Raw genomic sequence first — 22,079 nt, 5'->3', positions numbered from 1 at the left:
TCTTTTGATAGTTGGTGAATTCTTACATTCTTGTTTTTCATTACAGACTTATTCCTAGTCCTTCTAGAATATGAACAGGAACATTAAACAAGCCTAAAGGGTTTTCTGATCTAGAGATGAGGAAGAATACTTCTTGATTGGATAAGACATTCCAAATATAGAGTAAAAATAAGATAGTGATGTGTAATTTTTAAGAGCTTAATATGCGAGGAAAATCACATCACTTATGGATGCAATTAAATGTTATTATTTACTGTTTTGGATTGGGATTATTATTACAAGACTAGTGGACTCATAGTTTTTAACACTGCTCTGTTCACACAGATAACAAACTTGACTTTCTAGTCTTACATAAATACTGCTCATAGTTCTGTTTCTAATACGGCTTCACAGAACAGGGAGCTTGCTTTCTTTAATTTAGTTCTCCTTTCTTGTGGGGTGGAGAAGGTATCACGAACTATGACTTCTGTATCTTTGTGTGTATTTCAGTTCTGCAAGTTTCAGATTCTAGCCACATTCTTTTACCTTCTTACTTTAATAAATAATTTTTAAACTTTTGTATTAGTAATGATTTAACAAACAATTCTCATAATTTGACAATTTTTTTACTGACTCGGATATCTATGTGGTTTTTTAGAATTTGAGAGGAATATGTTGCCAATGGGATATTGTGTCCAGGGACACTGAACTTGAAGTAAATATTCTGCTTGAATAAAACACAATTTAAAAAGAAAATTGTACATTTTGTAAGAGGTGCAGTCACCAGTAAATATTCTCTTTTAAAGGAATTTTATATGTAGAGGTTCAAAGAATAGATGAGTCCTTGAAAACAAAAAATGAATACTTCTCTTTTGCTCCTATTCTTTCCTGTGTACCTTTTCTTCTTGCTGTCAGTCTGACATTTCAAATCAATTTTATTTCTCTTTCCATTTCTGATTCCAAGTAAAATTTTTAAAAATTGCTAGCATGCAAATTTTCTCCTGGATGCAGAAAATTGCACCTCATTTGCAATTTGAGTATCTTTCATTTTGTGACAGATGGGAATAACCAAAACTGGTGATTTTAAGTTCTACTTTACCCTTGTGTTTTGTTTGAATATATTGCGAGCTGAACTACCTTTCAGTAGTTTTTCAATTGTGCTGCTTAGAGCAATCTGTAAAGTCCTTATGGTATCTTTCTCTAATTGCTGTAAGTAACCAGAGTCTTGGTTTGAGGGGAGTGTCTGGCTGGTTTTTTGTTTTTCTTTTGTAACCATTTATTTATTTTCCTTGAGACAGGTAATGGGTTGAAATGGCAACAGAAACTGCCTCCTGGTACTAAAGGCTTAAAAAGTGCACTTAACCACTTGCTCGGGCCATATGGAATAAAACATCAGGCAAAGTAATTTACAATCCTGTTTGCCTTTGAGGATAATGCAGAGTAGGGCTGAATAATGAAAGTATTATTTCCTGCGTTTTTGTCAATTCAAGGTCCCTACTTAAGCTATACTGGAAAAGGCAGTGAAGGTCTAGAAGGGGCTTCATTTCTTGTTTGCTGTTTTGAGTACCCTGGAAACAACAGCTGTAGGATCATGTATTTGATATTACATGGTTGAGAACTGGAAGACTTAAACAGGGAAAAAGAAGTCTGAAAATATTGTGTGATTTTGACCTCAAATGAATCCAGTGACACAGAAACATTGGGTTCATCAGTTCGACATACACTTTTCATTAAAATGGCTTCTGCTCAGGGTTTGATTCAAAAAGTCTCTAATTGGTATTGATTCTTATGTTTAATATATATGCAGTATTTACATAGTAAGCTAACCACCTGGTTAAAAGACAGATTCTCACAAGAAATTTCTGTCTTCCATTGTCACTATTTTTCAAATGAGGTTTTGCTTAGTTTAATTATTTACCATTGTAAAACTAGTATATTACTCTAATAAATTTATTTTACAAACTGGAAAAAAGACTTGATGAGTAAAACACTGTGCTTAAATGCGCACTATTTAAATATATTTAAATACATTTAATTGTGGTTTTAAAGTGTAGTCCTGTGGTTGACTAGGAAAATACAAGAGCGATACTTGCAGGTCATTATTAATGCTATTACTGAAATTGGTCTGCTCTGTGAGCTCTGTTTGCTTTATCAAAAGACGACAATATGAAAAAGAATGTTTCTGGTAGGCTCCTGTCCAAACTATGGTACTTGATGATCTCTTGTAGAATTTTAGTATTTTAACACGTCTGTAATAAAATATTTTAGAAAAACAAATCTAGCGTAACTGAAATCTGAAGTTGCCTATATATTCTTATTTAGAGGTATCTATCTGTACAGTAGGCAACTTGAACTGCTCCAGTACTGGAAAATCTAATGTACCACTCAATTACTATTCTTTAGCCCAATTTAAAATAATAGATTGGGTGTGAGGTCTTAATGCAGTGTAACCTTTGGAACATTAGAAATAACCTCTTTCCCTTTTGAAATCAGTGCACAGTAATGGCATCAGTCTTACCATTTTGCAGACTAACATACTCTGAGTGTGTAAAGTTTTTATACATAGCAGTTTTTCAGTAGCTTGTTCGTCTCTCTCATACTGTAAATTCCAAGGCTATTTAACTTTTTGTCAACTCACATTAAATAATTCATCTGTATCTTGATCTGTATTTACTTATATCTATATATGTTAAATCACTGTGTTATACTACTCTCAGCATTTTATGTTGCCTCTATCTTAAATTTCTTCCCCATAATCAGAATTAGCTTTATCTCTTACAGAACTTTTGGTTGTTGTTGTTGGACTCTGTTCTGTCTATCCATTATGTGCTTTTTCTTTCAGTGGAGGCAGTCCTCTGTTTTCCCCATGACATGCCTGTTTATATTTTTGTTGGCATGTATATTTTTAACCATGTCAAGTACAGAGGCAAATACTGTCAATTTGACTTCATTCAGAGTTGTTTCCAAACTTTTTGGAGAACATTTAATCCTTAAAAATTCTTGCAAACATGATTAGTATTTCTTTAGTAGGCTTAGTAGGCCATTTTACCTTTTTAGAATATACTTTCATAAGTAGTACTTTCAAATGTTACGAGATTACTGAGTAAGATACTTAATATTAGGTTCCCGTTGTCATTCTGAGAAATAGATATTCATATATTAATAACAGACATGCTGGAAAAGCAATTAAAGCATATATGAAAGTTACTAAGAATACTTTGAGAACCACAATGCTGCATTTCTAAAGCACGTATATTCTGTGAATCTTATCCAAGGCAAAACTCACCCTACCATTAGTGTAAGCTTATTAATAAAGATTATTGTGTAGTATAAGGGCTAATGAAAAACGTTAGTATGAGTTTTTCTGATCCTTTTAGAAAAAGCAATAAAATTTCGTGAAATTGCTGTGGAAACTTTTCTTTTTCCTGAATTACAGTCTCTTTTTGCTAGACTGGAACTTTGAAATGTCAAGGGAAAATGTTGAACAAGAGGCTGTACAGAATGTTAGAGCACCACAGTCTGTTGGAGCACCACAGTCTGTTGACACTATGCAAGACATGCTTCTGAACTTTCTCATTGCATTCTTTCTTCCTTCTGCTCAAGGAAAGAGAAAAATGTTTTCAAGGGATGTATGTAACATAGATGCAATTTTTAACTTGACTACCAGGTACTGTAGGCTAAGCTCACCTTTTAAATAATATATAAATAATATACACATATTTTAAAAGAATATGTGTATATTATTTCATTTAAATCTTAACTGCTTCTATCTAAACTGCATGTTGCATGAGCTTCTGTTTCCCTCTGTGCTTTTCCATTTCGCCTTCTCTCTGGTTTTGGCATTGCTGTGCTTCTGAACTCAGCATCATAGACTGGGAGTTCATCTAAAAGCTACTACTGCCAGTTATTTCAGTGATACTGTCAAGCAGCTCCAAAATGGTAAGACCCATGTGAACTTTTTGGTCAGTGTTTCAGTTAAGATGGTAGATCCCATTCAGAAATTGTGAATTGCAATTTTGAACTTCTGTCTCACCAGTATTCTGAGTTTAACTGGTCTTGTTTGCCAAACTGCAAGTCTTACTGTCATAAAATTCTGAATAAAAATGAAGGAAAGCTAGAAATAAAGAAATACATATGCTTCTAAACTAGATAGCCAGGTGTTTACTATAACCTGGTGGCAGGAATTCACAACTACATCTTGAAGGCTTGGGCTGTGTTCCCAAATCTCATCAGCTTGTACTATGAATATCAACATATCACTTCTGTGTGCCTCTGTATCATCAACCTGTAAGTCATGGGTTTTGGGTCAGAATCAGTATCTTACATTTCTATGAATATTCAGTCCTCCACAGTGGCTGTTTTTAATTTCACACTGCATAACTTTTATGTCACTTGTCTTTAAATAGTATTTTGTTTAACTTGTTATTGAACAAAAGACACCTACAAGTGTGCAAGTAGTCTTTGTGACTTTGTTAACTTAGAGTGCTCAATGTTGTCTCAGGTTCCAGTAGCCAGAGCCAGCATCCTCTGGCTCATCGGTGAGTACTGTGAACGGGTTCCAAAGATCGCACCTGATGTTCTGAGGAAGACAGCCAAGAGCTTCACGAATGAAGACGATCTTGTGAAGTTGCAGATCTTAAACTTGGGTGCAAAACTCTACTTAACAAATTCAAAGCAGGTAAGCCTAAATTCAGTGTTGTATGTATTTAGAGTCATGGCAGGTTTTGTACAGTCTGCATAGATCAGTAATGATTTCTACTATAGAAGTAACCAAACCTAGTCGATATTATTCTGTGAAGTAAAGCAGAACATATGTTTTCAAGAAATGTAATAGACTAAATCTAATCATGAGTCTTTAAGTGTATGCTGGATCATAAATGGGAATATAGTGACAAGATAAACTCTTTTTTGTATGTGTCTTTTGGAAATTGTGATATTTGTACTTCACATAAATAGAGAAGATCTGTAAATTGTGTTAACTATACCAGGTAGTAGATTTTGATGATGTGATTTAATGTTTTCTGAAACCAAAACCAGAGCTTTCAAGAAAGTGCTGTCATTTTGAACAAGAAGTTGCCCATTTTTTTGTTCAGGGTATCTAAAAGGAAATGCCAGTAATAGGCCTTGTTTTCTATTTTCAACAATGCTTGATTTAAAGATAGTAACCGGTTTCTCTTTTATTTATTTTGTTGGTTGGTTGGTTTGATTTAGTTTTTCCTATATCCTTTTACCTTGCATGAGTTTTAATATCACTAGTAGTAAAAATAATCTAAAAATGTCAGATAAAAAAAGACATGAACTTAGATCCCCAAGCAGCTGAAAACAATGGCTATGAGTGGTGCCAGGTGTCTCACTCTTCCAAGTGACAACACTGTGAATCCCATCACTGACTGGAATGTACCATTTTGACACTAATTTTTCACTGGAAATCCAATTATTGCTGTAAAAGATTATAAAATCAAAGATTTTTTTTCCAAATGTAGAAGAAATACATTATCTGATATATGTACTTTTCTGGGCTGCTAGACCTCTATGTTTTAAAACAGTTTGCACAGCATAGGATTTTGCATCTCTGCAACTGTGATGTCTTCTTGTTCCTTGATAGTTATATGCAACTACAGCAGTGATCTGTCTTAGGCTTTATTTTGTAGGGCATGTGGGACATGAAGTGTCTTTCCATGCATTCAGATTGGAGTGAATGCTTTGCTTATACAGTCTAAAATGGGTCAGTAATAAAAGGTGACTTCTCTCTGGCAGTGCTCCTCTTAAAGAAAATGCTGACTGAGATAAGAAAATATTTGGGTTTACTGTCTAAACTGTCCTCTTTTAGCACATTATATTTACTAATTTTCCATATAGTTTTTGTAATTTTGCACATAAATTCTTCCACATCATATATGGTCAAAAATCTGTTGCATATGGATTTCTGTGATGCATTTTTTCCTGTGATTCCTTCAGTGCATTTCACATCTTAATGCATTTTAAGTCATCATTGTAAGTGCTCTTCAAAATACTCTTTATTCAAACATGGTAATGATGATAAAGCAGAAGAAACTGTCTCTGAGATGCCTACTAAATGATAAATTTCATCAAAGGGTGTTTTCCTCTTGTAGTTTTAGGTTATGGAAAAATAAGTTATCTCAAGCGGTCAAGGTATCCACATAAAATTGCTGACAGTGTATGTCTGGTAACTTGATTCGAAGTTCCTTTCAAACTGGAATACCATGGGTTTCCCATTAGAGACTGACAACACTCTTCCTATATCTACATGATTATTTCCAGGAGGAACTCTTCTCTACTCACTCAGTATTAAAATTACTTCCTGGCATTACTTCACTTCCTAAAAAGTCCAGCCATTTTTCAGTTTCATTTTTAAAATTTGATGTCAAATCTTGGGGAGTTGATGGCCCTGTTGTAAGTCTGTCCACCTCTCCTCAGTCACCTGTTTTCTGTCTCCATACCATATCCTATGACGTAGTAATTTTATGAATAATTCATCCGTTTCATCCAAAGTTAATGGAGTTGTGAAAACCTCAAAGATAAAATTTCACTTTATTGAAAACACTCAATGCTGACTGAGTAGATGAAAAGATCTCTTTCACCAGGTGAGGGAAAGGCAGGTTGAACTCATCTTGACTTAACTTCTGTTAAGTCTTGTTTGGAGAAAAACACAAAGTTCTGGAGTAAATAAGACTTGCTTGTTTTACTCATTTTGTCTAAGTATATTATTTTATTTGCTTGTAGTTTCCTGAAGTATATGGTGAAACAGTGAATGCATTCACAGGATTTTGAACAAGATTTCTTAAAATAAAATTAAAATGTACTTTAAATCCTGAGATCACCTCATGGACTTTCAAAGACTTCCCTATAATTTAAGGAAGTTTCAGGTTCAGTTATATCTGGATAGGTATGTAGCAAAAACAGACTTCCCTCTGGTTGTCTGTATTTTTTGATAAACTTGGTTTGTTTTTTCAACACTTAGGGTCATAAAACCCTGAGTGTGCTAGACAGCACATATAAGAGAAATATGTCATATAGCTGCCTAAGATGCTTCTTGCATGTAACAGAAAAAATAGAGATTTTGATTTTTGATAGGCTTCTGTAGTGTAATGCAGTAGGACTCCCACCAGAAAAAATCCCAAGTAGCTGTAGGGTGTAAATAGATATGTCAGTCGTGGTTTAGCACAATAGCCTTATCTTGTGCGTTCAAAGAATCAAGTTACTGAAAGCTAATGATATATAGGAGTGGATAGATAACTGTTTCTGTCTCATTGTGGAGCCTCATCTGTTGATAAAACCTGTATTGTAAAATATTCAAGTGGGGATCTACCAAAAAATTAATTACTGCTAATATAGGATAGGCATTAAATCCTTAAATAGAATTATTGTCACTAGAAAATTCCAGAAATGTTGCTAGAGGATGATTGAGTTCTAGAAATACCTAAACCTAACCCTTCTAGCCAAAACAAAATGTACAAAAAATAATAATGGCTTCAACAGTTTGGGGATAAAAGAAATTATATTCAGCCTATACAATGTGCATGGAGAGATATCAGGAAATATTGACATGTGATAATAAGTGTCTTAAATCACAGATCAAAATACTTTGTCACTATTCTATGAAGCAGTCATGGTTTGCAGAATCTGTCATGATTCACCAAATCAGTGTGCTTGCTGAAATGATTTTCAGCTTCTTTTGAGAACTCCCTTGTTGGAAAAATTTACATGTATTTGTTGGGGGTTTTTTTGTTTTTAATTAAAAAAAATTGTTTCTATCAGCTACCTCCATGTAGAAAAGATCTTCTGCTTGTTTGATTGCTTTACTAAAAGAAAATTTTTTAAAAATAGATTTCCTCTCTGTTTCCATGAAAACTATAGTGTATGTGATAATAGCAAAGAGACTTCTTGGAGACACAGAACATTCTTGTTTATAAGTTTGTTGTGTATTTATCTATATTGAACAATATGAAAATTATATTTTAGAGGACATAACAGGGAAGAGGAAAAGGGAGAAGATCATGGAGAAAATTATCCCATTAAAGGAATTGCAGTCTTTCAGGATCAACTCTTTATCTGTCATATTTGTCTTTATGTAATTCCATCAACACTCACTGAAAAAATGCCCTCTGTGACAAGGCCTTCAACTTTTCCCATCCTTATAGCAATTCACAGGTTAAGATCATTGTGTTTTATGATCCATTCCACTAAGCTTCCTGCCATGTCAGTGAGGAGTCTTGTCTTGTTTTACAGTGGAGAAGTGATGACAAAGGCTGCAGGAGGTATCCCTCATTTAGTTTAATGCATGCTACCTGGGAACCCTCCCTTCCAATTCCATTTACATTGAACAGCGTAAGTCCTGCATGAGTGCAGATTATGTAGGCTCAGTCTGATGCAGTTGTTTAAAATTTTATACCCTCATACAGAATTAGCTGCCAATAAACTGTGAAATACATATGGGAAAGTTTTGCCTTTCCCAGAACTAAGACAGTACCTCAAGAAAAAAAAAAAAAACCTTTTCACAGAGCCATTCTTGGGTATCAGAGAGAAAAAAGAAAGGAAAATATTTCATTGACAGTTTTTTTAAACTATGCTGTTTTATTATTCTAATGTATAATGACTAATTTATTCCAATCTCTGGTACCATAGGTTATTTTTTAAATGCTTGCATATGTTGCATTGATGGGGTTTAAATTAGAACCATTTTCTGTTTACTGTGTGTCTCATTTACAGGAGTTAATCAGTACTCTGAAAAAGCATTTTTATATCTCCAGAAAAAAACTTCAACTTGCATCCTCAAGTTGAAAATTATTAATCTGAACTTTTTTTTTATCAAATGGCATATACAAAAATTAACTGATTTTTTGGACATGTTTTTCTGCTCAAATGATTGAAACTGTGTTATAGTCATAGCAACAGCATGATAAACAATATATATATGCAAGGTTGTTTCTTTGTATAATGTGGATAAGTCTCTCATGATTATACGTTATTAACCATGTCTTATGCATCTGTTCTGAGCTGAAGTACCAAAATCTACTTCCTTAGGATGGTATATTACTTCTGCTCTTTTTCTTGTTTGGTTGTTTGTAGAGGAAGTAGCATACATGTTTCAAATTAATCTAGTGGATTCCAGTCTATTCAGCAGTGTTGCTCTGGTTACACTACATTATTTTTGTTTTCTGTGTTTCCTTCATTTCTTACATTATTTTCTTAGCTTAAAAAATTATCTGAATTGTTAAAATTATTTAAGATGTTAATATTCTCAAACATCAAATTAGGAAGCTGTTATTATGCTGTAAAAACCTGTGATAGTGTAAGTTGCTGTAACATAAATAAATAAATGACTGATATTACTGAAGGCTTTAAGAAAAAAAAATGGAAGAAGTCTTTTATCCTGGTTTTTAGAGGACATCAGCAGCTTGCTTTTATGAAAAAGTAACAGCTAAATGCGCTGCAAATAATTTGCAGTAATCCAGTTCAGTGATTCATGTGTCTGCTTTAATGGGTCATAATTCAGGATAAAGTAACTGAGTGCAGTCAGAGTGCAGACACTGCTTATGCCAGGGACAGTATCTCTTCATAAAACACACCTCAGCAGAAGCAGTTTGCCAGCCCCCTAATACCCTCTGATGTTTTGATGTCCTGCATATTTTTCCGATTAAGTTTTGAGTGCCATGTTTTTAGTTGTATTTCCACATTCATTATCCTCACGTAGACCCTTCAGCGGGTTTGCCATATATGATTATTTTTTTAATGATGCCTTTCTTTCCACTTCAGCAGTTTAATAATCTAGCACATGGCTGCTTCTCAGTACTCAGCATTCACCTCCCCAATACAGAAGAGGACATGTGCTTTGGCTGCAGAATTCCATTTGCAGCTTTAGAAATGCATATTCCCTGTGGAGCAACATTTGTTTGACATAACCATTCATTTTTATTACCTCTTTAAATATGTTTATCCAGAGTTATCAATAATCATAAATAACTTGTATTCTGTTCTTGTCCTGTTTTTTTCCACAGACAAAATTGCTTACCCAGTATGTATTAAATCTGGGCAAGTATGATCAAAGCTACGACATCAGAGACCGTACAAGATTTATTAGGCAGCTTATTGTTCCGAATGAGAAGAGTGGAGCTTTAAGCAAATATGCCAAAAAAATATTTCTGGCACAGAAACCTGCCCCGTTGCTTGAGTCTCCTTTTAAAGGTATAACTGCCAAAATCATTTGGTAAATGTTCATTGTGTAAAGGAATGTGGCAGCTTATTCTATTTCAAATACTCTCACAAATTGTGTCACTTAGCAAACAGAAAAGATTAATATGCAAGGATGCTCAGTCTGCTTACTTGCTTTTCAACAAGCAAGGTGCACGGTGCATTTCTCTAACAATAAACCTTGGCAAAATGATCTATTTCTATTCATGTAGATTTTAAATTTTATTTAAATAACAGCAGGTATGTCTTTTGAGGAAAACTATTCTTCAATTTAGGAAAATAGCTCTAGGATTTTACCTGGACTTAACAATTAGATGATTCTTAATGTGAGTACTTCAAATGTTATATGAATTTGAAATAAATTGAATCTCTGTAGATATTTTTTTCTCCAAAATAACAATTTTCCCTCTGTGTTTTGCCTGTTGTTTTACCAGTAATATTCATTGTCTGTCTTCTTAAATTAAAAGGCTATCAGGCTATCTAAATTAAAAATACTCTATTATTGTGACAATTTGCATTTTAGTTTTCATACTTACTTAGGTCTAGTTTTGAAGCTTTAAAAGGAGCTCCATTTTGAAGAAAAACTATTAAAATTCTGGATGTGTTTGTGCCAAGACATGTATATGGATTGTTTAACTGTGCTGTCATTCTTAATATTCACAGTAAAGTAATTTTTAGAGAAGCTACATTTCAGAGCAACACCTCTAAACACACTGACTGATTAGCTTTTTTATTGACCATTATGGGAGAGATTATTGTAATCTATGGACTGAAATCAGTTTTTTGACCTATGAAGAGCTTCCTAGTTTATATTTATTCCATGACATTTGAGGTAATACAATGGCAATTACCTTTAGCCCTGATTAAGATTGCTCCTTGTGGTATAGCTCACAGTGTTTGTGTGTTTCTTCCCCCTCCCGCTTTTTTAATAGATCGGGATCATTTCCAGCTTGGCACCTTGTCTCACACACTGAACAGCCGAGCCACTGGGTACCTGGAGCTGTCTGACTGGCCAGAGGTGGCACCTGACCCCTCTGTCCGAAATGTCGACGTGGCTGAGTCGGTACGTCTGCATCACCGAAAGTAACTTTGCTGAAGGCACTCGTCAATACAGAGAGTTAGCCCAAAACTAGAAGTATTTAAATACTATCTGTGGGCTGTGTTGAAAGCCATTGATATGTGGGAATGTCCTGTTGCTTATTTTATCTTAGAAATCAAGCATCTGGCAACTTGCTTAATGCTAGTTCTTTTCAATGACAGAAGTGACTAAACTGTAGCCACTTCTGCTTCATTTTTGGAGTAAGTAGGCTTTTTTCACCTCCATCTCACTTCTGATTTCCTATCTTTTATCTCCACTCTGCTGCAGTATGTTAATTGAGTGTAGCTGGACTACCAAAGTCAGAAATGAAGAGGTTGGTTTGTGAAAAATCCAAGGCTAAACAAACAAAAACAAAAAGGAAAAAGGTAATGCAAACAACAAAAAGCAGCTGCAAGGGATTAGATTATGTATGCTTCAAGTGTCGAGTTTGGAAGAGATGAGGGTTTACATTTCAGATAATCTGAAGAGGATTAGGAAAGTTTATGATAGGAAAATGTCAGCTACTAGTGCATTAGTCATGTGTTTACACATTGGGCTTGTCATCTACTAGCAATAGCTTTTTGTTACTGCAGTGTAAACTCTGAGGGAAAGTCATATTTTGGTACGAGAATTGTGAATTATGTGTTGGGTACCAGAATGCTGCTGGAATATCAGGGAAGGCTTTTAAGTAGTAGCTGAAATGTAAATATATTGATATATAGTGTGCCAATGGTGCTCCTGGAGGTGTGGCATTGTAACAGATACACAGAGAAAAGCGTGCAGTCCTGGTAATGAACCAACTTCCTCAGTAAGTCATAGATTAAATCATTTGCTTATGAGGTATTACACACAGAAAGAGCAAGAAAATTTAAAAAATAGGTCTGACTTACAGAAGCCAGTAGACAGCAACCTGGTAGAAAAAGCATTTCTCCTTAGTACTCTAATGTGTTTACCTTCTTATATACATTTCAGGAAAAGTGATATTTGTACAAACTTCTGAAAGTTTTTATGGAAAGAATTTTAGATAATCAGCTCAAGCAGAGGATTATAAATGAAAGGGTTGGCATGAAGGAATTTGCCAAGGTGCTTTCATCCATAAGACCAAACCCATAAGACCAAAAAGTATTGCAGGAAATTGAACAAATGGTGTAACATCCATCTACAACATAGTAAAAAAATCCACCTCAAGTAAAAAAAATCCACCTCAAACTATTTAAACCTGAAAGCCAACTGGAAAATCCTTCAGCCATGTTGGGGTTTTTGCAAATATTTTCTTTGGAGGGTATCTAATTTTCATTAATTTTGTGGTTTCCCTAATACTGCATGTGCCTACATAGCATATGTGAGTAAAGCTGAGTTAAGCTGCAATCCACATGCAAATTGTCATATATACCCAAAAGAATATTGGCATTTTCAACCAGCTTTTGGTGTTAAAGAGGAAGCCAGTGTGTCTCTAGAGCTGTTAAGCCTTTCAGGTTAGAGCCTATTTCAAAACTTAAGTCTTATTCCAGATCAGATCAGTCAATGAGGCAGGCCTGTATCACATTGTTGATAATTGATAGAATTGTCTGCCGGTTTGTTTTTCTCTCCTGTCCTGAATTTTAACATTGCTTCTCTAGTAGCGTAGTGGTATATGGAAAGAAAAAAAGTCTGGCGGAAATGCTGCCTCATTTTGGCATTCTCTTGGTGGCAAAAAATTACTTTTATTTGGAGAATTGCAATGGAAGTGAAAAATAATTTGTCTGTGGCTATCTTGAGTGTCCACATCTGTTTTCTGCAAAAAATAGGATTATTAAGGTGGTGGATTTAACCTTCATTCCAGTTGTAGTCAGCTAGATCTAGAAATACAACTCTCAGATTTCATGTTCTTTTGGCATAGAAATTTATTTATCATTACTGATGCTTTTAATCTAGCTTACTAAATCTTTTTCTGGACTACCTAATAGACATCTCTCATTTTATGGGTATGTACCAAACTTCTAGTTCTCCTAATTGTGTGAAGTAAGAGAAGTTTAATAGCTTCTCTTGACTTGCTCAGATGATTTATTTAGCAACAGCTCTGAATGTTTTTATTCGATGTGTTGTCTGAATACTTTTGTATTGCTGGTTGCAAAGTAAACTTAAATTGAAATTTATTTACAGGCAAAGGAATGGACTGGAATTCTAGGCAAGCCAAAGAAGGAGAAACCTACTGAAAAGTTCTACTCTGAATCAGAAGAGGAGGAAGATGAGTCTGCCAGTACCAGTTCATCGGGTAAGTGTTTGGAAAGCAACTTGTATTTTTGCTGCCTGGAAAACTGTGTCTTCAGAACTGTCTGGTACATAAAAAGAAAAAAAAATTGCAAACAAAGCCAGAGCTGTGTGTAAACTCAATAAATTGGGGGGTAAATTTTACATTCACCATATTTAATAAGTTAACTTTTGATTTGTTTCCCAGGCAAAAAAGCTGGCATGCTTCTTTTATCCTTTTTGGAGTCTAATATGAGTAAGGAGAGTTTGTAACTCCAGTTAAAACTGAAAGCACATAGCTGTTTGCAGGAGAAGTACCCAGATGCTTGGTTGTCAGGAACCTTAAGTCTTAAGTGTTTTTTGGCATTTGGTGGTGGTGAAGAATTATTTTGATAGCATGTGCTGCTGTGCTGATAAATGGCCAGATCTGTTTAGTTGTGTAGTCTTTCATGAGATTTATTAAACAAATTGTGTTACATTATTTCTCTGAAGTTCTACATGATGTTTTCTGTTTATTATAATGTGGATATTGATGAAGAGGATAACAGCTACCTATGAAGTTCAGTAAGCAGAGGTTCTTTTAACTGTTCTACCATTTATTGTCAGATAGGCAGTTCCCCAGGACAGCTGTTTCAGAAAATGTTAGCATATTTCAGATGTAGTAAAGATCATAATTCTTCCAGGTCCAGACTTTAAACCCAGAAAATGTCTAGCATTAGAGACTTGAAAGAATTATCAGTATCTAGTTGAATGAAAGAGGGTCATCTTAGAATACAAAGATGGAGCTGCTTCCTTCCAGTTCGTAAGCTGAGGAAATATGCAGAAATGTTTAAGAATTGTACCACTGAAATTAGTGATTTCTGAAGTAATGGAAGCATATACTCACTATAGATATTTGAATATTTTGTAACTATGTGATTAATTACAGGATTAATAATTTGTTTAAATCAGTGATTCAATCATAGTCACTATGGGTATTTAAGAACAGATTATCTAATTAAGCAACTGTTTGAGAAGATAATTTTGCAGCTGAGCGAATGTAAAGACTAGAAAATTTGAGGTCATCTCCAGCTCCTAATAGGGTTATGTAACTTTGAAGAATCCACATGTGATTAATTTATTATTCAAATTTCTAATTTGAAAAAGTATACTACTGTAGGCTGAAGAGGACAGATCTTTAACTAACAAAATTTTGTAGATATAAGGGGAAAGTAGTTCCCTTGCCTGCTTTTGGCACAGGGTAGATAATACTAAAGCTTTCAACTGGATCTTAAAATACCAAACCACTGTTTAATTTAAAACAAAATTTGATTTCTAAAATACTAATTATTTAAGCTATTTAGATCAAAATTGTAAGGCTTGTTTTCATTTCAGGGAGTGAGTCTGACAGTGAAAGTGAGAAGGAAGATAAAGAGGAAGGCAGCACTGATGAGAGTAGTGGGAGTTCCTCTCCCAGTGAAGAATCAACTGACAGTGAATCAGACAGCCAAGAAAGTGCTGCTAAGAAAACATATAGGGCTGTCAATGAAAGGTAGGTAAATGTTTGTCTGGTTTTAATTTTTTGTGATACTAGCTTATAAAGCACTCTTCCTGTTACCAGTCTGCCAAGCCTTTAATTAGGCTATTTTGGGTGTGTGTTGGCCAAGGAGTGATGTCAGGGTATGAACCTAGTTCATATTTTCATTACTCAGGCTAGTCTTATGTTTGGAATTAACTTCTGACTTCAGTAAAATCTTGGGTGGCTTGTTGAAAATTGATGTAACCTTGGGAGGCTGAATAAGTGATCAAATAGTTGTGTGAAATACTTAATTACCTTTGATGCAATTTTGCTGAGAGCTAAAATTAAGTCCTTCAACACTTTGCCATTATGTAACTAAGACAATTGATTTTTCTAAATAATGCTATATTAAAAAGATTATGATCCAAATATTAGAGGCAAGGGCTGTGAAGGGAAACGGTCATAAGATATTTAAGTGTTAGTGCTTTTAAGATTGCCTATTATCAACAGCATTATCATGTATTAAAGTATCATTAAAATTTTGAGTAATTGGGGCTAATACCTTGGATTGTATGAATCTGTTTCTTCCACTGCTGTCAGCAAGTGGCCTCTGCAGACACGACCGCCCTTTACTTTGTAGTCTGCTGCCAGCTCACTTGATGAGTTTGCAGCTCAGCTCAGTCGTGGCTGACAGCGCTGATTGGGGCGCAGTACACACTCTGCTCCTTTTATTACAGACAGTAATTAAAGCAGCTCGCCTTGCCACTTCCATAACAAACACAGCATAATGCCCTAATTATGACTTTATTAATTTAAGTCAGGATTTAATGATTTTAAAAGTGATTTATATTGTTTTTCCTGTTCAGAACAAATGAAATCTGTAGGTTAAATTAATACAGGCTTTTCATCATCGCAAAGTTAAAAAGCTAGTTACCAGTAAATTCTTTTCATTAGAATAACATCTGAAATTTTAAGCAGTAAGATAAACAATTATTACCCATCAAAACTGGCTGATGTGCGGTAAAGTAACATTTTTAATCTTCAAAGCTAGTTTTAAAGCTAAGCTAAAGATAAATTATTAAAAATCAACTTCATTTATGTAATGGGTTCACAACAACTTATTTGTTAATGCAACTAACAGCTACTGTTAAATGGCAGTGAATGAAATATGGATGTTGTCATGAATAAACTTTGAACAGTATATAGTAGTGAATTTTTGTTTGTCATTTACCTCAAACAAGTTTTTAAATGTTGTCATACTGAAACATAATTTTCAGAACCTGTTTTTCACCATGATTGTAAGAATCAGATGTACTACATTACACTGTTTTTGTGACATGTACTACTGTTCCATTTTTGGCTTTGCAAGCTTCAAATTTACTGCTTTATGCTTTTGGTTAAAATTTGGGGAAGTAATTTTAGCTTCAGTTACATGGGTAGGCATGGCCTAAACATTATTTATTTGAAATAATTTTGATTAAATTTTATTTAGGCAATTCAGTCATAGGAGGTTCTTGAGAGGAGGAAGACTTTACTCTATTTTGATCTCTGTCATTTCAGATTTTCATTTCTCCTTCTCTGTATTTTTTTCATCTGAAAACATTGCAGTCTCAGTGATGCAGCATAGTACATTCTTTGGTACTGCTCTTAAAGCTAAGCAAAAATGTGTAACAATTAATTATGAGTCCAGAGGGACTCTTAATAGTTGAGTAGTCTAGATTTGTTTAATTATTGTTGACCTTGTTACCCTTCAAGCACTTCAACAGCCAATTCATTGTCTTGGGAAGGAAGCTGAATCAGGTAGTGTATGAAACACCTGATTTAGAAGTATAAAATAGTTGTTTGCAAATCCAAGAACAGAGTGTTTTTTTCTATATGCAGTATTAATTTTTCTGCTCCATGACAACTGTTAAAAAACAATTTTCATTTCCTGTGGTAGTAACTCACCCTGAGACAAAAAGGTAACCTAGTAACTAGTTTTTAAGTATTTTTAGATGTGAACAAGGCAGATAACATAACAGCTAGCTGTTAACACAGACCAACATAATCCAACATTGGTGGGTGAACAGAATTTCACTGTGTGAAGCTGTAAGGTATTCAATGTGACCAAAGGTGTAGGAATATAACAGCTCTTGTGTATAAACTCTTTAATGTCTTGAACAATTTGTAGACATTATAGGTCTTGTTTCTAGGTGATGCAGTTTTATTCAGAAGAATTAACAAAGGAATAAACTAACTAATTTGTTTTCTTTAAGCAATATTACTGTACAAAAAGATGATTCACTAAAATTCTGTTCATCATAGGCGGAATAGTATGAAAGCATCTTTATTTTAAAGGGGGGCTGTACTTCCTTTTGTAATGTCACAAGCTTGATGCATGCAAATAATATATTTATTTGTTCACATTTTATTTGGCTGTTTTGCTGCTTTAGACTACATATGATGATGTACTGTGTAGTGTAATAGAACAGTTTTGTGTAGCCTTAAACTACTTCGTTCATAGGTGAATAGTTTTTTATTGTGGAGAAATCATGACTTGAAACTCATTTAATAAAACTTTGAAATGCTGATGTAGGATATTGCTCAAGCTGATTCCTTTGGTGGTTTTACATGTCTCTTAACGCTTTTTTTAAATATGTAGTGATTCAGAGGATATTAAAAAGAAAGCAGAGGGGATTTCCAAAAAGAGAAGCACGTCCAGTTCCTCTGATACAGAGTACACTTCATCAGATGAAAGTTCTTCAGGATCCAAATCAGAATCTGACTCTAAAAGTGACTCTGAGTCTGGAAAATCTAGAAATGCTACCTCTAATAAGGTTAGTAAGGTAAAATATGTTTTCTTAAGGCCTGTATAAAATATGAGAATGTGTATCTAACCATCTATCCTTGTTTCTTTCTGTTAGAGTGAAGATGGGTAGCAGTTTTATGCATACCTAAAACAATCCAGAATTTATGAAAAATATCTTTTTACTTTTCATAGAGAGACCAGTCAAAAAGTAGTTTGATAGTTGAAGCAAGTAAGAGTGTTTTTATAACAAAAAACATTAATTATAAAAATATAAATTACAAAATTTCAGTTTATTATTTTATGTTATTTTTAGTCCTTATAGGTGAAGAATAATAATAGAATCTTATTATTTTTTATACACAGAATATAATATTTTTCTAGTGGTCTATTATTCTTTTATAATTACATTAATTGGTTTTTAATTTAATTTTTAGGTTATTGTTGAACTGGTGAGACTTAATACATGCATGTGATGGTTATTTTATTAAAATTGAATCTTAAAGTATAGCTATAATACCTGGGTCTGAGAGGAAAGAAAACCAAGAACCAAATGTTAGTACATTGTTTTTTAAGTGTTTAAAGATGTTCTTCTAGAACTCTTAGCTTAGTTTTAAATTTTTCTGTTAAAATTGAGAATAGTATAGTTAATGAATCTATAACTGAGATGTATATATATAGGTAAGTAGCATTAATATTCCTAATGAGAAATCAACTTTTACTTGCTGTCTGTGTTTGATAGGAATATAGAGTCCTGTTACTTCAAATTCTGTTAGCTTTCTTAAAACAGATATGAAATAGCAAGCTTTATAATACATATTTTTTAAATTGGTTTCGAAATATGTGAAGATGCAAGAACACGCAACAGAGTCATTCATGTGTCAGTTTGGGATTTAATTGCTTACCGTAGTGAAGAAAAAGCGCCTAAAAGTTCTTTACTCAAACTAGTGTTATAGAATTAACTATTCATGCTATTGGCATTAATTGGTTACTATTTACCCATGTACTTTGTATTTAAAAATAAATAAATGAGGAACTTTTTGCCAAATCTCTTCAGGAAGAAGAGTAAAAGAATTTCTTACACTTATTTTTCTGTTACCAAATACTTCCTATGCAATTCTTTCTATATCTTTACCAAAAAAAAAGTTGCAGAGTAGAATTGTAGCTCAGAAATTTCCATATAAATTCCGATATATGGTATTGAAAATTAAGTGAAACTTAATTTCTCTTAATGCATTTTAAATTAAGCTAAGCCATTTCAGTCAGGACTCCTGTATAGACGGCAGATTAGTCAAAATAGACATCCTTTGTTGCAGTTCTAGCAATTTTTGAATTTGAATAGCAATTTTTGAAGCTGGTGAATAGGTGTGTTTTGATCAGTTAAGAGGTAAGGCTGTTGAGGCATGTATTTCTTTTAAATAAGGAGGCAAGGCTCTCCATTTCTCTAAATCTTGAACTAACATTGTACATGATCTTTGTTTTGCAACTTCATAGGTGTGCCTGAGAACTGTTGAGTTGTGATGTTAACTTTTAATGTGTTCCCTTCTTCAACCAAGTAGAACAAAAGATGAAGTGAGGCTGTGTTACTTGAGAAGTGGAAATGTGTTTTGATGTTTTGATCAGTTTTTTGCCCAAACAACACATCGGGTAACACACCTGTGTATCAAAAGATTTTTTCTTCTAGAGCAGCCAGACTGGATCCTGCAAAAAAATGGTAGCACAAAGAATACACCTTGAATTCACTTAGAAAAAACTACTTTAATACTAGATGGGACATGAATTAATTGTAACACTTTGCAGCCCCCCACATCATCACAGTATTTTTTCACCAGAAAGTTATACATACTCTGATGTGCTTAGTTCTGAGCAGGCACTGCAAAGCCATGTTCAAACTGTCTTCTCTCTGCTGCATTTTTCCATTTTTCTCAGGTTATTGACACCATGTAGATAATTTCTGTCACTATAGTTCTCTAAACTGTTTGGTTCTTTCACAGGATATGTGAGGACTACTAGCATAAAGAAGTTTTTTGTATTTTAAAACAGCAGAATGTGTGAAGTGAAATACACTGAATATGAGAAATGGAATGTCCAAGAAGCTTGGGGTTGAGTTGTTGAAGTCGATGGAAAGTTGTCAAAGCCTTCGATTTTAAGAGAAGAGAAGGAACATTGCAGTAGTTCTGAAGTCTTAGCACGTAAAAGGAAATGTGTTAGGAGCAAGAAGTATTTTTAAACAGTTGATAGAAGAGTTGATAAGAGTAGAGTCAAAAGACAGAGGGGAAAAATTGCAAAGCTTTTAAACATCACAAAAGACATTACAACAAATAGGAATGTGTTCATATGCATGGCAGCAAGAATAGTAGTGAGGAGATAATTGAAAAGCGTAGAGTTCACTGTGCAGAAGCTAAATCTTCCTAAAATTCTTTTTCATTTAGAAATTAGCACATTTAATATAAGGGCAACAAACTTGGCTGATGAACTGTAAACATCAATAGTCATATGTTAAGGAGTAGGGGGCAGTTAATTTAATGTCCTTGAACAAGAAGAACTGTTTCAGTATATGGTATTAATCCCTGGACCTTAAAGTTATTTTCCACTTAAACCATGTTCTATGCCTGCATTCAGGTGTTTCTAGTACTTGTTTATTTTTAGACATGTAGTTAGATAAGGTGGTGGTGGAAAAGAAACCCAGGTATTTTTTATTAGAAGTGATTGCTATGCTAACTAGCTTAATAAGGTTTTTTGTCAGAAAACTGTTTTGAGCACTGTAATGATAGATGAAGGTAACTGATGGTAACCTAGATAACACATTCCAAGCTAGAAAGAAAAAACAATTTTTAACAAACTTTAAAGAAGATTATAGTTAAAGTCTTATATATAGACCCCTTATGTGTCAAGGTACATCTTAAAAGAACCACATATATTTTTTTCTGCTCCCTTCCTGACTTATTTTCAGACCACCCAGGAAACAGATGATTTCTGCCAGACTCTCAGAAATGCGTGCTTTATTCTGATTGTTTGTCATTAGAAAAGGCATTACTTATGTTATTCTGTGTGTTCTTAATTTGGGCAGTCTATATGGGGATATTATTCATTAGGATTTCCTTTTCAGTAAAACTGAAAAGATTTTCTGAAATTAAAAAAGTTGTGGTTGGTGAGCTCTATTTTTATGATTTCTCAGTTTGCTACATGTTATGAACTACATTACATTGCAGATGTTTTGGGTGATGTTTACCGTTCCTTATATATTGTGTTGGGTGCCATTTCCATGTTCTGCAAAATTTTCTTGAAAAAAAGGTTTTATTACATTCACACTGGAGCTTAATTTCTACATACATCCATGCACTTACTGGCATTAAAATACACTACCAATAATTCAGATTATTTTCCTGAGTATGTTATTAATGGTTTAGTATTTTTTCTCCTGACAAATCATTTTGAAAAAGCTGTTGTCTTCACTGTAATTGAGCTGCAGTGAATTGAAAAGTCAGTCTCTTGTACTGCAGTCTTTTATATAATTTTGAAATATCAATAATTTGAGGTGTTCAGATACATACTATACTGTAAGCGTAAACACTGTAGAGCTAAAATGCAGATTTGAGGATGATGCATGTATAAGTAGGTGTCTCTACAGTGGGATTTTAAAATCAGCTACTGTTGACCTCCTTCTACAAGTATAATACAGTCACTCAGCTGTTAAAAACCTGATCCACTATTTAAAAAATATACAAAAACAAATTGTCTATCTTTCTGCCTGATCTCCTTTCAAGTGCTAACACAATGGAAACAGTGGGTGATCTGTCAATGCATTTAGATTGTCAGTGATGGTTTTGTATAAATATTGGGAGGATAAGAAATAAAATTCGCACAGCAGAATATGATTTCATCTGCCTTTTCTCTGCAGCTCCATGGCTCATGCTGCAGTGTGAAATTCTCATTTTACACACTTTGCAGGCGGAGCACATGAATTATGCATTGAGCAAGAGAAATCTCCTGCTTCAAGTCCTATATGCATTTACCAGGTTCTATCTCTATTATCAAGATGAATTGCAAATGGAGAAATGTTTGATGGAATATACCTTAACTTCTTTGTTTAGTATTCTGCTTTTCCCATAGTGGGCTTTCTTGGTAGAATACTGTTTGGGTTATATTGTAGGCTTAGTTTTAAGAGAAAAAAAAGGAAAAATTGTGTTACAGAGAAATGTCAGACACGTCAGAACCTTTTTATTGTCTAGATTTCAGATGCAAAGCTTTTTTCCTCAATTGATATAGATGCAGTCATTGGCTATTTATTGGTCATA

The 22,079-nt window shown here is 33.9% G+C and overlaps 1 protein-coding gene across 1 annotated transcript in view; it reads left to right on the top strand.

The window, feature by feature from the left end:
- AP3B1 (adaptor related protein complex 3 subunit beta 1) overlaps positions 1-22,079 on the top strand; it is a 153,657-nt gene that overhangs the window by 74,388 nt on the left and 57,190 nt on the right. The window contains exons 15-20 of the mRNA XM_058824532.1: positions 4,481-4,657; positions 9,999-10,185; positions 11,124-11,254; positions 13,412-13,523; positions 14,873-15,029; positions 17,638-17,812. Coding sequence (XP_058680515.1) covers positions 4,481-4,657; positions 9,999-10,185; positions 11,124-11,254; positions 13,412-13,523; positions 14,873-15,029; positions 17,638-17,812 — 939 coding nt within the window. The remainder of the gene's footprint in view (positions 1-4,480; positions 4,658-9,998; positions 10,186-11,123; positions 11,255-13,411; positions 13,524-14,872; positions 15,030-17,637; positions 17,813-22,079) is intronic.

This window comes from Ammospiza caudacuta, chromosome Z, assembly GCF_027887145.1.
Source record: "Ammospiza caudacuta isolate bAmmCau1 chromosome Z, bAmmCau1.pri, whole genome shotgun sequence".
NCBI lineage: Eukaryota > Metazoa > Chordata > Aves > Passeriformes > Passerellidae > Ammospiza > Ammospiza caudacuta.
This window is presented reverse-complemented; position numbering and strand designations above follow the sequence as displayed.